Below are 15,432 nucleotides of genomic sequence, written 5' to 3' on the forward strand. Positions count from 1 at the left end.
AGTTGAGAAGATAAATTAAATTACATCTATGACATATCATCTGTATCAAGTTTATTTAAATTACCCTTGTTAGATGTTAAGCTGCAGACTAAATTACATATAAGCAATTAAACCAATGAATGATCGAACTAAAAACAAGATTCCTAAATGGGTTATTTAAGGAAAAAAAAATCAACGTCTATAGGCAAAACGATAGGGCGGCAGGTGCCTACAAATTTTTCTGGCGCCTATAGAAAATCTAGTTGTTGGGGCCGGTACTTATACAGCCATTTGCCTCGGCGCCTTTAGAAGCACACATAACTAAAACCCTAGGAATAAATATAGGAAAAGGTTGAGAAAAATGAATGTGTCAAGAATGGGATTCGAACCCATGCCCTTTCGGACCAGTACCTGAAACTGGCGCCTTAGACCAACTCGGCCATCTTGACTTCACATTCAATTATCAAACTTAATTAATTATAATGGTTAACTTAGTCTCTCCTCTTTCCCTATATTAATTTGCGTTGTCAATAAGCTAGCTAGCTATATTCCTCCTCAGTCACACTTCTTCTTGCCTTTAAACAAGACTTCGAATCAAACCCCTCAAATCAAAACCCCTATCTCTCTCTCTCTCCAACTAGTTGAGCTCTTCTTGTTCATACTTCATTACGAGCAACAATGGCGGAACCCAAGACCAAATACGATCGACAGCTCAGGTACTTCTTTTTTTTTTGTTCTCCTTGTGATTAAATTGATCAACTATGTCGTTTAACGTTCCAACAATACACTAATTTTGCCCTAATAGTTATGTATCGTTTTGCTTCAATTTTCTACTGATTGGGTTCTGACCTAACTTAAGAATTGCTTAATTAGGATTCATTGTTGTTGGATTCTTTATGGTTGCACCTTTTATTGCAAAAATATGGAAATTCCATGTTAAATATTAACGAAAATTTGCATTGATTGCTGCTTAATCTTGTTATCCTTCTTGACGAACTTACAGTAAGCCTAGCTAATCTTGTCTTTTGGAATCTTGGTTGTGAGCATTACTTTTCTAGCTATAATGGCAATGGAAGAAATTGTTGAAAAGTGACTTCAATTTAACTTTGCCATCGTCCTGTCTTTTGGACTCTAGATTTTGTGGTTATTACTATTCAGAAGCTCTTGAGATATCATTGTAACCTTGTTTCTCATACATTGTGAAATCATCGTGCCATTGTTTGCCGTTGATTAGGTTTTACGACCGAACCACATAATCTCTTGTGAACTTGTGTGGTTATCTGTTCCCATTATCACTTTCCTGGTTTGCTAGTACTTCGTTATAACAACCATGGTGTATTTGAAAAAACAATATGACTCTCAAGTGTTTATTCTGTTACTACGGAACCAGAAAGCATAACGTAAGGAATACGGTGTGTATGAGAAAACCATGGAGATTATCCAAAGGTGGTAACTAGTTAACCTGCAGATGTTGTAGTTTTCCAAGAGACTTGGATGCCGCTTTCTTACGCTAGATAGCATAATTGCAATCAGTGGAACAATATTCCAGGCCCAAAACATTGTTCTTTCTGTCGCTTACTAAGTTACGATTTGTAAAAGATCATTAACCTGAGCTGCATAAAACCAATTTATGACTATGCCGCTTGTTCTTCTCAATTGGCTGACAAAAATTGGACAGTTTTGGGTAAAGATTGGCTATGGAGGGCTTACATTTTTTAGAATAAAGCTGATATACAAATATACAGTTAAAGCTAGGGCGTGCGATTGAAGTTTATTAGTTCAATTAAGAATGATAATACTCAAGCCGCAACAATATAAGTGTGGTATTAGCTTTTCTTAAGTGTTTGATTTTGTGAGTTTAATTGTAGGATCTGGGGAGAGCAAGGACAGACAGCCCTTGAGAAAGCTAATATTTGCTTGCTAAATTGTGGTCCTACTGGTTCTGAAACACTGAAGAATCTTGTTCTCGGCGGAATCGGCAGTATCACTGTCATTGATGGATCTAAAGTTGAAGAAGGGGATCTTGGCAATAACTTCATGGGTAAAATATGTTCTACCTAAAAGAAAACTTATCTTTATGCTGTCATTTCATGCAGGAGTTAATTCTAATTTCATGGTGTTTCTCTATCTGTACTTTCATGGTTTGAGCAGTTGATGAATCAAGCCTCGGACAGTCCAAGGCAAAGTGTGTATGTGCATTTCTGCAAGAGCTAAATGATGCTGTCGAAGCCAAGTTCGTGGAGGAGTCTGCAGAAGCACTAATTGAGATGAATCCATCATTTTTTTCACAGTTCACTTTGGTGATAGCCACTCAGGTACAAAATTTTACAATTAATTGATGTCTGAGAACACCATCTTCTGATAAGTTCGTAGTTTAGGAACCCTTCTTGATTCTCTGACCTTTTAAGGATCACTTCGTAGTTCGTGCATGGAACTGTCTTATCAGGAAAAGGACATACTAGCTCGTCTGAACTTACATCTGTTAGAAAGAAAAGAACTTGATAAAAATACTCAATAACATGTTTGCAAACTTGTACAAAACTTCTACTCTGAGCACACGAAGTGGGGCCGTCGACAGTCAATTGAAATCCAATCCATGAAATAATTTGATCTATGGACAGCGCCAGTGAATACTTTCTTGAGATTTGTTTCTTCAGAGTGCTAAGTAGGTGTCTGACCTGAATTGCCGAAACCTCTCAGTAATGCAAAGCCTTGAGCTGAAGATAATAGAAAGATTCTCGGGAGAATGACATTTCTTGTCCTTTTGCTTTTGTTAGTAATTTTGGTTTCTGTAGTTCCTTCTGTTGGAAACTACAGCTATTAAAAGAGAATAACAAGATTTTTCGCTTTTGTTAAATTCAACTCATTTTTTCTGTTCCAGTTCTCCTCAGCATTTTTCCAGATTAATATAAATACGAGATCTGATTGTCTTACTGGGCATGGTTAATGTCATTTTGATCTTCTGCCACCTTCTTGTTATATTTAGTACATGCTTTCCCATATCAACTGGGTCTTTGATGCACTTGAACTTTGAACTTACAATTTACTTGCTATGTTCTCAATTAAGTGTATTTTTTGTTTGACAAATAATTGATGGAGTTCCTCATTTTGTCATGTCAGCTTAAGGAAGTGTCTATGCTGAAACTGGACAAAATCTGCAGGCAGGCTAAAGTTATGTTGGTTGTTGCACGCTCTTATGGCCTAACTGGGCTCGTTAGGATAAGTTTGGAGGTAATATGGTGTGATATTAAAAATAAAAAGTATGCGTGCGTGGAGAATCTCTCTCTCTCTCTCTCTCTCTCTCTCTCTCTCTCTCTCTCTCTCTCTCTCTATATATATATATATATATATATATATATATATATATATATATATATATATATGACACACACGCAGACACATACCACAAGAAGAGTCTCAAAATCCATCAACTTATCCGTACTGTCCTCACTCCTCACTTGAGGTTGGACTATTACAATCCACGATATCCAGATTTGTTTTTCTCTCTTCTGGTAACCACATAGACAGATTAGCTTAAATTGACATATGAAAAAAATTAAATCTTATGTCTGGCAGGAACACACTGTGGTTGAGTCGAAACCCGACCATTTCTTGGATGATCTTCGTCTTAACAAGCCTTGGCCAGAGCTCAAACAGTAAAATCTTTTCTTTTCCTGTGATATCTGATTCTTTATAATTGTTCCTTCCAAATGATATTTCATATTTTACCATTTAGACTTTCCCTCGTGCACCTGTAATAGGTTTGCAGAAACTATTGATCTAAGTACCACGGATCCCGTTGTCCATAAGCACATTCCATATGTTATTATTCTTGTCAAGGTGGCAGAAGAGTGGGCAAAAGCACATAATGGTTGCTTGCCTTCGACTAGGGAGGAGAAAAGAGAATTTAAGGTACATATCTACTCCCTGCCTATGTTGTTCCAGTGTTCCAGCATTAGTTAAGTACGTTCATTCGAATTACTGAGTATCATCTTGACATTGTAGGATCTACTCAGAGCCAAAAAGACTGCCTTAGATGAAGATAACTATAAAGAAGCTATTGAGGCCTCATTCAAGGTATCTGGTGCTCAAGGCATAAGTAAGTATTCGGAATCCGAAAATCACCATTATCTAGTTATAAACATTATACAGGAATTAGGAAGAAAGGAACAAGCTATGCCCATAAACTTGTGAACATATGAAAGAGTGTGTGACTAAATTCTCACGTCATATGTACGGTTTGAGACAGATATTATATGACATGGTAAAGTACACAAAACTAGCCACTCAGGACTCATAGAGGAGAGATTTAGCCAATTCTCAATTGAGGAGTAGTTCGACAAAGAACTGAAAAAGATCTATTCATGACTTTTATATATGTGTGCTGTTGTAACAATAAATGCATTGTCCACATTCCAGGCTCTAATCTCCATCGAATAATCAATGATAGCTCAGCTGAAGTTGATTCTACTTCATCAGATTTCTGGGTTATGGTGGCAGCTTTAAAGGTGTGTTGTGTTTGTTTCTAACAAGGCCTTCATAATCATACCTCTATTGATTGTTCTGTACTTCTGACGTTGTCCAATTATTGTGGTAGAACAGAGTTGCCCGAACATACCGAGGTTCCTTAAATGTTAGTAGTATTACACGTGACAAGTATACTCTGTTTTGTCCTCCTTGTGTTAACATTTGTTCTAAGAATAAGTCACGGAAATCATCTAGTATACTTCCAGCCATTCCACACGAATGTACTCGTGTAGATAGATATCAAACCCTCCATGCCATCCTTGGTTTAACCAAAATCCATATGTTTATGATTTACTTATTCTGTTAACTGTGAATTATTTATTCAAATTTGTTCATTCAAAATCCAAGTCTTTTCAACTTTTTAATTGCTACTCTATGTAATTTAGTAACACGCTGATATAAATATACCATCCCTTTTCGTGCCTTGTATAGGAGTTCATTGCAAATGAGGGTGATGGGGAAGCACCTCTTGATGGATCAATACCAGATATGACATCTTCGACAGAGTTAGTGATAGCAGTTGTAGTTCATAAAGTGATACTTTTTTTCTATTTAACTGACCCCATAACTCATAGAATATTATTTTAATCCATCAATCAGATATTATGTAAATTTGCAAAAGATCTACCAGGCTAAGGCTGAGGAAGATTTCCTTGCTGTTGAGCGACGGGTGAGAGATATTCTCAAGAGAATTGGCAGAGAACCACATTCCATTTCAAAGGGAAGCATAAAAAGTTTCTGCAAAAATGCGAGAAAGCTCGTTGTAAGTCATTTTGTCTGTGACTGTAGCTTTCCTCCATCTTGAACATATAATTATTAGAAGTGCAATTTCACAATCTTGGTTACCAAAATAACCAACTATACGATCCCAACTAAGTCAATTTGAATACTAGAGTCTAGAGCTACTATACTTTTACGGACACAACTTCCCAACTTTTGGTTCTCTCCCATGGAAGAGTACAAAAATGTCCTTTCCATGATCTTATTGTTGTCTCTACCAACTGACATATCATTGCAGGTATGCAGATATCGTCCTATCGAGGACGAATTTAATTCTCCTGTCGTATCGGAGTTGCAGAAGTATTTGACTGATGAAGATTACAAGTGAGTTCATGTTTTGTTACTACTATAGTATACCCATTAATACCGGGACAGAAATATGCAAGTCCTTGTGGTAGCAGTCTTTTCAACCCATAAGGCTTGTTGAAGTCAAATATTCTAGGTCTCGTGTAGGATCACTATTTGTTTACGTCTTTCAATCATAATCACTTGGTTGCTGTTTTTGTGTATCACAGTATTGCAGTTGGGTTTTATATTCTGCTTCGAGCTGTTGATCGATTTGCTACCAACTACAACAGGTTTCCTGGTTTTTTTGACGGGTAATGGCATTCAACCACAACATGTGGTTTCTTTTCATGATAAGATACCTAACCCAGTTGCTCATATCTTACAGTGAGACGGACGAAGATATTTCTCGACTGAAACTGATAGCTGTTAGCATCCTTAACGATTTAGGTTGCAATGGCTCGACCTTGACAGATGACTTGATCAACGAAATGTGTCGATATGCTGGTGCAGAACTTCATACTGTAGCTGCGTTTGTTGGAGGAATTGCTTCTCAAGAAGTGATCAAGGTCTCTCTATATCTCTCTCTATACAATATAAAACTGCATATACACATACAAATTATCTAACTTAGCCCTTGTTTGGTTGCTTGACTGTTGCAGCTTATCACTAAGCAGTTTATTCCGATGTCCGGGACTTTCATCTTTAATGCCATTGATCACAAATCTCAAATGTTGGCATTATAGTAATCGGTAAGTTATCCATCTTCCTGAAAAAGAAGTTCTAAACCCTCACTATTGTTTCTATACACTCATCATTGTTCTGTTTCAACTTGCAGATTTTGTTCGAGGTGCTGCTATCGCTTTTCCTTATGGATGCAGCTCTGCCTCATCTGATTGCTTTAAGCGCGAAAATAGAGTCAATACCTCAGGAACCTAATTCTGGAAATTGGAGGGAAAATGGAAGTTTAAATAGCAGGATGAAGAAATTAGGTTTAATTGGTCACTCGATCTTCCAAAGAGCTAATGGAAGCATACTGACTATAACAATGAAAGATATCTTGTTTCCATTTCGATAGAAAAACAAAAAAAAAAATTATATCTTGAGAAAAAAGCTTTTCTTGATTGTTATGTTTTCTTTAAGTTTTCCGGTAGGGAATTATCTTACATGAGTAGTGGAAGTTCTGAAATTGATACAAATTTGCGAGCAGGAGATCTTCTCTCTCCTTGTCCTCGTCAGAATTGTCCCACTAGTCTATCTTCATTTCCATGGATTTTGTGGAGCTTGTCCAGATGTAAGAAATTTTAATTTGAGAAATGTCTCCTTCCCCTTTAATTTCTCGGAGTTCTTCAAGTTTTTCGGTAGGGAGTTATCTTACATGAATGGCGAAAGTTCTGAAATTGATGCAAGTTCTGAAATTGATGCAAAGTTCTGAGATCTTTTCCCATATTTGATAGAGAAATCTTTATTATCCAAAGACTTTAAAATGTCCTAAAATCACGGGCGAAGGATCTTAGGCCAATCTTTATGAGTTCGGACTACATCAACTAGGGGGCCATTGACTTCCGATCGAACTAATTTGATCCAATTGACTAGATTCTGAAGTCAAAGGATGGGTATGGGTGCCATTTGACATTTGAACTTGAAGTGGCACACTGCACTCTCGCCTAATAACAGTGCAGACACGGCTCACACAGCCAACAACTGTTTAGACAGTTGGTTGTGCATCTAATTCAAAAAACCGAGTCACATATTCAATTCACGGTGAAAGTGGAATCCATTTTTATTGACTTGTATTAAGAGGTGTAAATATAGTAAAAGTGGAAGTGAACTTTTATGCCCATAGGAGTCTTAGGAGTCTTTATACGGTTTTTAGAGCTCAACGACTATGATGGCAGTTATAAGATGTCCACGATGGCAGTTTTAAGTTTTATTCAATTCATGCATTTGACGTATCCATGCCGTTGAATGCAATGACTCTTATAGTCCGTCAAAAAAAAAGACACAAGTCAAATCGTACGCCCTATCTGGATATAAGGCCTTGAACATGGAGTAACAACATTTCACCAAGTAAGATTATATCGAAAGTTGAAAGAAAGAACTTTCAACTTTTGATTGTTATTCTTCATAAAGAAGTCTGGTGTGTTTAAACACTTGGTCATAGTAAACTGACCAAGTCAATTGTTCTGGCCATGTGAGTAACACATTCCGGCCGTGCATATAGAAGTTTCCCATCTTGTTTTTCACACAGATACTTTGCCACCTGATGGGGCCTTCACAACCCTCAAGAAGAAGATTTCTTCAAAAACATTTTAAAATTGCTCGGAAATGAGTTATAAACTTAACAAAACTATACTGATTCGTCTCACTTGATGTTTACAGAAATATTCGAATAGATAATAAGAAACAACATACAGCTAAAAAGTGCCTGCCCGAGTTCAAAATTTCCTCCATTTACCTCCTACATTTTGGCAAGTACAACAAAGAGACCCTCCTTTCAATAGTCTAATCCGCTTCAATATTGCTTCTTCAAAGCTCAAGTACATACCGATATGAGCGTCAACAAATGTTTTGACACCTTCATGGGCTCGAAAACAATGTGATCACCAAAATCCAGTTAGTGTCTAAGTGTTTGGAGTATCAGATGACTGCTTCATGGGATTATATACGCTGAAAGCACCAAAGTCCCGTCTTCCGCTGGCAAAACACAGTGTCCCAAGTCAAAGCCTTGCCACAAAATAAACAGCATTCAGGTTATAAATTAAACAAGTTCTCATGAAGTAACATCACATTAGCAGCATAATGAAAAAATCTAGCTTAAAAATATTTGTAATTGTTATCTGTAAATGTCGGTTTACTAAGTCCTGTGTTCTGCTAGTGAGGCTCAGCTTGGTATGCCTCGCCCATACTGCAGAAGTTCAGCAGGAAGGATCCATGTCGAAAATGAGGCAACTGGCCTACATCAGGTACCAATAAGTGGGAGGAATTGTGTTTTCAGAATAACACATTATCCTTCATGTGCAAATTTCTTGTAATCTAATCAGCTTCTTGAAAATTTGAATGGCATCAGACTCAAAATCAATTGGCAATGAGTAGAGAGGCTTTTGCTATTATTTAGTTGGTCATAATATTTCCCATTGTCTATGTAGAACTATTCTCACAAGCCTCTTCACGTGTGGCATTTTTTAGCCTAATATGTGTCTTTTAATGGGCCGCATGAGCATGTATAATCATTCGGTCTATCACCTGTGAGTCTTGCTCTGGTACCATATAATGCTGTCCAACTTGAAACTAATTGGCGATGAGTGGGGAGGCCCTGAATATTATATTCATGGGCAAGGCAAGAGACTTCCCTTTGTCCATGTGGGACTAATTCTCACAGCCCCCACCACTCTTTTCTTGTGAAAATAGACCCCCTTTTTGGTACTGACTAGTGCAATCACCTAATTTATGTTTGTCCGGGATGTTTATATCAAAGATATGAAGTTCAGATTTTGATCTCTCAAGTCTGAACAAGTAAGCATTATTGGGTAGATCTTGAATATGAAAATGAGGAGCATATTATCTTTATACATATCTAATACTTGTGACTTACTTCATATCATTTTTCCCATCGACATAAAGTATGTACTTATCGGAGTAGGATATTCATTAAATAGGACAGACATACCTGTGATTTACATCCCAACCACCAGGTAGGAAACGAGGATGAACAGCTTCCACAAAGACTTGTCGCCACCTTTGACAAAACTCTCGGATTCCGTCCTCCCCGTCTTCGTTCAGTAGATGATCAACGACTTGTTTTCCATGCGGTCCATGTCCTAACAATGATAACTTATGATTGTGGTTAGGAGCACCACTTCCATAAGAATAATCTGCACTGGCGGTCTCATCTGTTGGCTTTTTGCTCTGACAATCTTCATCAATATTTGAAATGGGAAGATTTTCCGTCTCAGATATGCTGCGTTTTTCCAAGTTTATATCCTCAGTAGAGATACCAGAATATTCACCACTAACACCTAAATCGCAACCTAAAGTTTTTTCTCTTGTATCATTATCTAATAGAGCATTTATGTCATCTTTTTTGTTAGCTGTCACTTCTTGAGGAGGTTTTTCACCATCTATAGTATTAGTGACTATCTTATTAGTTGTACTTTCCTGTGACATATTTGAGATGACACCCTCTGAAGATTGTTTTAAGGAAATTCCTTTTTTCTTTTCGAGTCTTCTTCTCTCATGAGGACTCATACCAACTAATAAAGCGCTTGCTAGATCTGCCCCTGATATTTCCCTCCCTCCAAAATATTTCATTACAATCTGCAAAGACGTGAAAAAGTTGAATCGCCTCCTTTGAATTTTTAACAGGATGAAATAGATATTGTAGAATCGTGCAATAGAAGTCAGGCCGGCTCTTGAAATATCAGCAGGCATCCTCTAAACAGAACCCACTAAGTAACTAACGTCAATATGTCCTATTAAGTTTAGGCTCCAATAGATATCCGCAAAATTTTGCAAATTTTCATATCCAATTTATGCCTCTGATTTTTATTCAAGTGTTATTACATAGACCATTGTTCTAATTAGGACGCATGAACTTGGCGAAATAGGGTGTAAATATTTGTAGTTATTTACAAAGAAAAGGTTTCATATCCTACCTTCTTCAGGTCCATATGGTCTAACTACAAAATTGTCCGTGTGATGGGTCATGGGAGATCTAAGAAATTTGCAGAAATTCCTCAATTACCATGCACAGACTACAGTAATTACCTAATTTAATAATGAGTGGCAAATAGAAAACACTACTACTAGATTTCTTACCTGAGTAAGCTCCTCGCGGCGGTTTGAGGGCATCACTGGTCCATATCGTAAAAGAGCCATGGCTGCAGTACGCAACTGCAAAGGTGACACACCATCACCTTCTCCACAGTTCTCCCCAGAACCAGATGATCCAGAAGCAACTTTTTGTCTAGAATCAACAACTTTTTGAACGAAAAGAGGAATACCAAATTCTTTTGCGATCTGCCTCTTGTGCTTTTCTGCAGCAGAATGAGCGATTTCATGACAGTCGACACAAAGTAGAACAATGTCATGAGAACGATGGCTTTTCAAATGTTCGGGAAAGTGCATTCTGTAGCACGATGGTATTATCCGATAGCGTAGATAGTGGTTTCTCTCACCACAACCAACACACATATTCTTTTTACTCTGAATATAAAAGTCATTATCTTCGTCTTCTGGGCGACCTTTTGGTTCAAAAAGGAGCATTATGGCTGGTGGATTGTCCTCCACAAGTTTTGCAAGATTTCGACGAACATACCTGTAAAACAATAGCTAGTAATCATAAGGACGAGAATGAGTATAATTAAAAGAAGGATATGAAATAATTTTAAGTATCTTAGGTGATGTTTCATGGTAATTGATACCACAATAGATCATAATTCTTGTAGATCACTTACCACTCTAGCTTTCTTCGATCACAATAACAAAGCAAACGGCCGTCACTTGCATATATCCTACAATTATGATAAACTGGAGACTTGCAAGAGAACTTTTGTACGAATAATGCTCGAGAAGCCTTTTTACCAATCCTTCTGGAAGCCTTAACTCCATTTTGTTTAGGAGCTAACCCATTTGTTGTCAAGGAAGATTTCGACAATAAAGCATAGTTATAAATGGAAAGTGGGCAAACCCCATCCTCGCCCAAATGCTTTTGAAGAATTGTAGTGAAAACAAGATCTAGGTCGAGCATCTTTTCTTGGAGGAGATAACAGAAGTCCTCTAGATGACTACAAACAACAGGAGACGGAGAGACAAGAGAGGAACCAAATGTAGGATCCGAATTTAGATCAACTTCAGATATGGTATCGTATATTTCCATTGGAGTCTTTGGAACGTTAGAGGCAAGAGCAGCAATTGCTTGATCTGATAATACAAATCTCAAGCTTTCATCATGTAAACGAGCCTGGAGAGAAAATAAGTATAGAGTTAGCACGATGAATGAAATATTTGAAGAGTTTCCTAACAAATAAAGGAGGGATAAGAAACAGAAGCATGTGCGGCATATGCCTGAGAGCAGCACTGTTTTTTCTTCGAAACTCTGCTTGACAGAAAGTTGGAAGAAACAATCAATTATTCTATTGCTAAAGGTGTAAAACATTCATCTAAAATCTATTGTTGTAAAACATTTAATAGATATTTGAGCTGAAAAGAGCATTGATCATAAAATATCGTGGACATGGTTACCCAGAGTATCATATATTAAAACATTAAAACTACTACTATATCAATCAAGCGAATTATGAATTTCGAAATTCATCCTTGAAGAACAACACTGCTAAAACATGTTTGAGATCCATTATATTCAACTAGTAAGAAAAGTAGGAAAATTTTCATTAAAAGGAAATACTCTGAAATACTAAAAGAAAATATTGTGCTCTAAAAGACACCGACATTGAATCTCCTGAAAAACAATAAAGAAATGTGAACCATCAAATGCTAATGACTAATGGGGATTAAAAAAATCAGTTTCTATCAGAGGCATCCGACTTCTTGTTGTTTCTAGCTTTTATTTATAAGCATCACAAAATCTCAGAATACTTCTGAAGAATTCAAAGATACTTTAGGCCGATGACTAGAGTTTCCATAAAAAGTTGCAAGCTCATAAGAAAGTTCTGTGTATTGCATACCAATAACCAGTATGTAGGAACTAACCATAAAATCTCTCCACATGCATAATCGTGCCACAAGATCCTGAAAGCAAAGACAAGAAGCATCAGCTTAGAAGTTTTTATCATGGTTCGTAGGTGATAAGTCAAGGATACTCAAAGTTAACATAACCAACCTTGGCTTCGGAAACTAATGTAACGCTTTGACCATTAAAATAACGTGACAATATTGATGATGCAGCAGAGTCTCCTGGAGATGCTTCAACATCTTTTGTATAAAGTTGCAAGCAAACCATGTTTGAACGGCGGCTGGCCTCGAGAAAAATATTCAATTTCTCATCGGAGCAGGCTGAATATTGAATTGGATGTGAGAAATAAATCCATATGAAAATTTTATATTATGAATTATCATAATAGAACTTGAAAAACATCAACTCAAAGGAAAACCAGTGACCGGTGCAAAAACAACCAAATGGAAAGAGTTAACCTAATGAGTTAGCTAGAATGCCATGGCATGGGTCAAGTATCAAACATAATGCTGCATCAAGCGGAAATAGTTTTGTGATCACGGGTGATAATGACAAGAGAACCAGTTTTCGTTTAAGTTAGAAATTGTCACACATTACGATAGTTAAACTGCTTTAGCACAACTTTGGTGTCTTGATGAGACTCTTCGGAATGTATTAACAAACTAGTAAGGTGGGTGATATTGGAAACCTTCATGTTCAACCTAATTGAGATAGCCGAAGGAAGAAACATAATATGAGAACTTTAATGACAAAAAAAGGACCAGCAACCCAAGTACCCCCCCCCCCCCCCCCCCCCCCCCCCCTTTCTTCCTTTCTTCTTGTAAATTCTTTTCCCCCCTCTTAATTCAATCAACTTTTCAAAAAAAAAAAAGGACCAGCAACCAAAAAGAAACTTCTTAAAGCCAGTGGCACATACACACACACAAAAAAAACAAAGATATACCTGTGCTCTGTGCTTTCAGTTCACTGGTTAGACAATCAGCAATGTACAACAGATAATGAGCATCAGCACGAGCATACTGGACCATTTCTTCTGATAGTGGGCGTAGTCTCCAATCTTCACGCTGTAGTTCAGAAAGAGAAAAGAACGACTCAAATATTACTCGAAAACAGATAAAACAATAAGAAATGAAATCATAATTGTGAAAAGAAGTAGACAAATATGTTGAGATGAATTGGAAAACAAAATAGGGAGTGGTGGTTTCATGGTTTGCTTAGGTGCGTCTAGCCCAATGAAGTTTCCACAAAGAAAAAGACGGCATGATACCCATAACATAAGACAAGCCCGAGGAAAAGATCACTAACCTGTAGAAGTTTGTTTGAGATTACGCCACAATATGTCTCGAGTAAATATGCCAAGGATCTGTGTGGTTTTGACAACACTTCACATGCCTGCCAGGAGAATATCAAAAACAAACCTGGTTAGATAGAAGCAATCCAATGAATTTACAAGATTACGAATGTGAAAAATAAGATTGAAATGAGATGATAAAATCAAATCGTAGACAATGGAATGGTCTAAAAGTCCACATAAATAGAGTGTAATCTACCAGTAATCAAATATTACGGCAGAAAACAGAGATGACATCAATCTCACCTTTGCAGTGTCAAATAAGTTTACGACATATATGTGGAAGTCCCTTTGAAGCCAAAGAACGTCATTATCAGCACCATGAAAGACCTATACATAAATAACACCAGAAAATTATCACGAAACTTTCGTGATACAAAATTGTGCATCATAGACATGTTAGTAAGCGCGAAAGTCTATGAACGGTCGGTGCCTAGGCACAAATTCTAAAACCGAAGTACTAGTAACGGGATTAATGCACTTAATAAGTTGTATTGATAAATACCTTGCAAATAGTAGGATCTGCGAAAACAGAAGAGAGAATACTCATTTCATCATGCAAAGCAATTGTATCCAAAAGATAATCTTCCTTCTCAGTAGAAATCTGTTCAAATTTGAAAAATATAATGATAAACATAAAACCATTCTAAAGTATTTTGCAACATATTTGATTAACCATTACCTGCATCAATGCTGTAAACCCTAAAAATGATCTTAAGCTATGTTGCTCAGTATCAACACCAAATACTCTTTCATTACTTAAAACTTTCACAAGTTCCTCTAACTGAGATTTTGTCTCAACCCAAATGTGAGAACCACTCATTTCCAAATTCACTTTTCCAGTTACAAATTTAAAACCCTCAATTTGAGGATTCTGCAACAAATTTGTAATTTCTTCTTCATATGGATGTGAATTCAAAGCTTTCTCTGTACAATTAAGAAAATCAAAATATACCCTCTTGTTAGTTAGGGTTTCTGCAACTTAAGCACTAAAAAGGATAGAGAAAGAGAGGGAGAGGAAATGCACCTTTGTTGCGAATCAAGTGTTTGAATGAAGTGTATGAGTTATCAGCTAAGATACGTTTGAAGTTATTTTGAGGTTTAGAAGAATCAGTTGCTAAATAACAGAGGTTTTGAGAAGCTTTCTGTTTCCGACGGCGTCTCTGATAATGTGAAACCGCGAAAATAGAAACGGCGGCGAAACAAGCTATGGAGAAAACCACAACTTTGATCTTCTCTTTGTTCTCCATTTTCTGTTATTTCGTTGATTGATCTTATAAAAAGTTTCAATCTTTGAGTTGTTTGAGCTGGTTTCTCTCTCTACTCTGTATTATTTTGGTTTCTGGTTTCTTCGTTTTCACTCTCTCTCTCTAGGAAGAAGATGAATACAGTGAAAGAGAAAGTTCCAAGTTGCTAACTTGCACGTATTGCAAATTCTTAACCGTTGGATTTGGCGACTTCTTTATGTGACGTTTGCTTGATCTTCAATCCAAAGGTTGAGGTTTCAGGTGAATATTTGGGTATATAACCTAATATGTGTAGAAGTCGGCTTGTCACTGTCGATTCGAGATTGGAGGCAAGGACAGGGGCATAAGAAATGATATCAAGAATGCTATTTGCCCCAAAAATGGGGCCAATCGTCCCACGACCACAGCTGGAATGTTATTGGTCCGGGCATGTGGAGAGAAAAATCTCCAAATCAATCTGAGTCGGGCGCATCAGCTTTTAGGATGCGGGCAACTCACATTTTGGACCAAATAATATTAGGAAAGTTTTACAGGGGTCCCTCATTCTTGTTAGAAGGTTCCTCTTTGTG

General features: G+C 37.1%; 2 protein-coding genes and 1 non-coding gene across 6 annotated transcripts; 1 reads left to right on the forward strand and 2 right to left on the reverse strand.

The window, feature by feature from the left end:
• The first annotated feature begins 342 nt into the window (after positions 1 to 342).
• LOC147552237 (NEDD8-activating enzyme E1 regulatory subunit AXR1-like) lies at positions 343 to 6,906 on the forward strand. 2 transcript variants are annotated; one of them, XM_086667878.1, is made up of 15 exons: positions 343 to 695; positions 1,848 to 2,020; positions 2,131 to 2,294; positions 3,100 to 3,210; positions 3,556 to 3,635; positions 3,741 to 3,891; positions 3,985 to 4,078; positions 4,399 to 4,487; positions 4,939 to 5,012; positions 5,107 to 5,269; positions 5,525 to 5,610; positions 5,802 to 5,885; positions 5,960 to 6,140; positions 6,234 to 6,323; positions 6,410 to 6,906. In XM_086667878.1, the coding sequence occupies exons 1-14, from the start codon at positions 658 to 660 to the stop codon at positions 6,315 to 6,317; spliced, it is 1,572 nt and encodes a 523-aa protein (XP_086524004.1). In that variant the 5' UTR covers positions 343 to 657; the 3' UTR covers positions 6,318 to 6,323; positions 6,410 to 6,906. The 2 variants fall into 2 exon arrangements, with proteins under 2 accessions (XP_086524004.1, XP_086524005.1); XM_086667879.1 differs by having other exon boundaries at positions 347 to 695; positions 5,802 to 5,864.
• TRNAL-CAG (transfer RNA leucine (anticodon CAG)) lies at positions 348 to 428 on the reverse strand. Its single transcript has one exon. It is a non-coding gene; the product is annotated as a tRNA-Leu (tRNA).
• A 961-nt stretch (positions 6,907 to 7,867) lies between the features above and the next one.
• LOC147552239 (Polynucleotidyl transferase, ribonuclease H fold protein with HRDC domain-containing protein) lies at positions 7,868 to 15,322 on the reverse strand. Of its 3 annotated transcripts, none has more exons than XR_015238404.1 (12): positions 14,644 to 15,251; positions 14,299 to 14,543; positions 14,122 to 14,220; positions 13,863 to 13,946; positions 13,571 to 13,657; positions 13,209 to 13,329; positions 12,413 to 12,585; positions 12,283 to 12,321; positions 11,028 to 11,533; positions 10,390 to 10,888; positions 8,533 to 9,888; positions 7,868 to 8,469 (listed from the first exon to the last, which is right to left on the reverse strand). XR_015238404.1 is itself a non-coding variant. In XM_086671299.1 (12 exons), the coding sequence occupies exons 1-12, from the start codon at positions 14,864 to 14,866 to the stop codon at positions 8,196 to 8,198; spliced, it is 2,796 nt and encodes a 931-aa protein (XP_086527425.1). In that variant the 5' UTR covers positions 14,867 to 15,322; the 3' UTR covers positions 7,868 to 8,195. The 3 variants fall into 3 exon arrangements, 2 of the variants coding, with proteins under 2 accessions (XP_086527425.1, XP_086527426.1); XM_086671299.1 differs by having other exon boundaries at positions 7,868 to 8,268; positions 9,242 to 9,888; positions 14,644 to 15,322; XM_086671300.1 differs by having other exon boundaries at positions 7,868 to 8,298; positions 9,242 to 9,888; positions 14,644 to 15,317.
• Positions 15,323 to 15,432: the final 110 nt, after the last annotated feature.

This window comes from Eschscholzia californica, unplaced genomic scaffold, assembly GCF_041429995.1.
Source record: "Eschscholzia californica isolate CP2 unplaced genomic scaffold, dmEscCali1.0.p SCAF_3, whole genome shotgun sequence".
Classification (NCBI taxonomy): Eukaryota; Viridiplantae; Streptophyta; class Magnoliopsida; order Ranunculales; family Papaveraceae; genus Eschscholzia; species Eschscholzia californica.

Excerpts from the sequence above, each read along its gene's own strand:
- LOC147552237 (XM_086667878.1), top strand. The coding sequence starts at position 658 with ATGGCGGAACCCAAGACCAAATACGATCGACAGCTCAG. Across the intron at positions 3,211-3,555 it reads TCGTTAGGATAAGTTTGGAG|GAACACACTGTGGTTGAGTC; the intron begins GTAATATGGTGT and ends TATGTCTGGCAG. Across the intron at positions 4,488-4,938 it reads TTATGGTGGCAGCTTTAAAG|GAGTTCATTGCAAATGAGGG; the intron begins GTGTGTTGTGTT and ends TGCCTTGTATAG.
- LOC147552239 (XM_086671299.1), bottom strand. The coding sequence starts at position 14,866 with ATGGAGAACAAAGAGAAGATCAAAGTTGTGGTTTTCTCCATAGCTTGT. Across the intron at positions 13,947-14,121 it reads CAGATCCTACTATTTGCAAG|GTCTTTCATGGTGCTGATAA; the intron begins GTATTTATCAAT and ends ATTTATGTATAG. Across the intron at positions 11,534-12,282 it reads GCATGTGGAGAGATTTTATG|GCTCGTTTACATGATGAAAG; the intron begins GTTAGTTCCTAC and ends TTTTCTCTCCAG.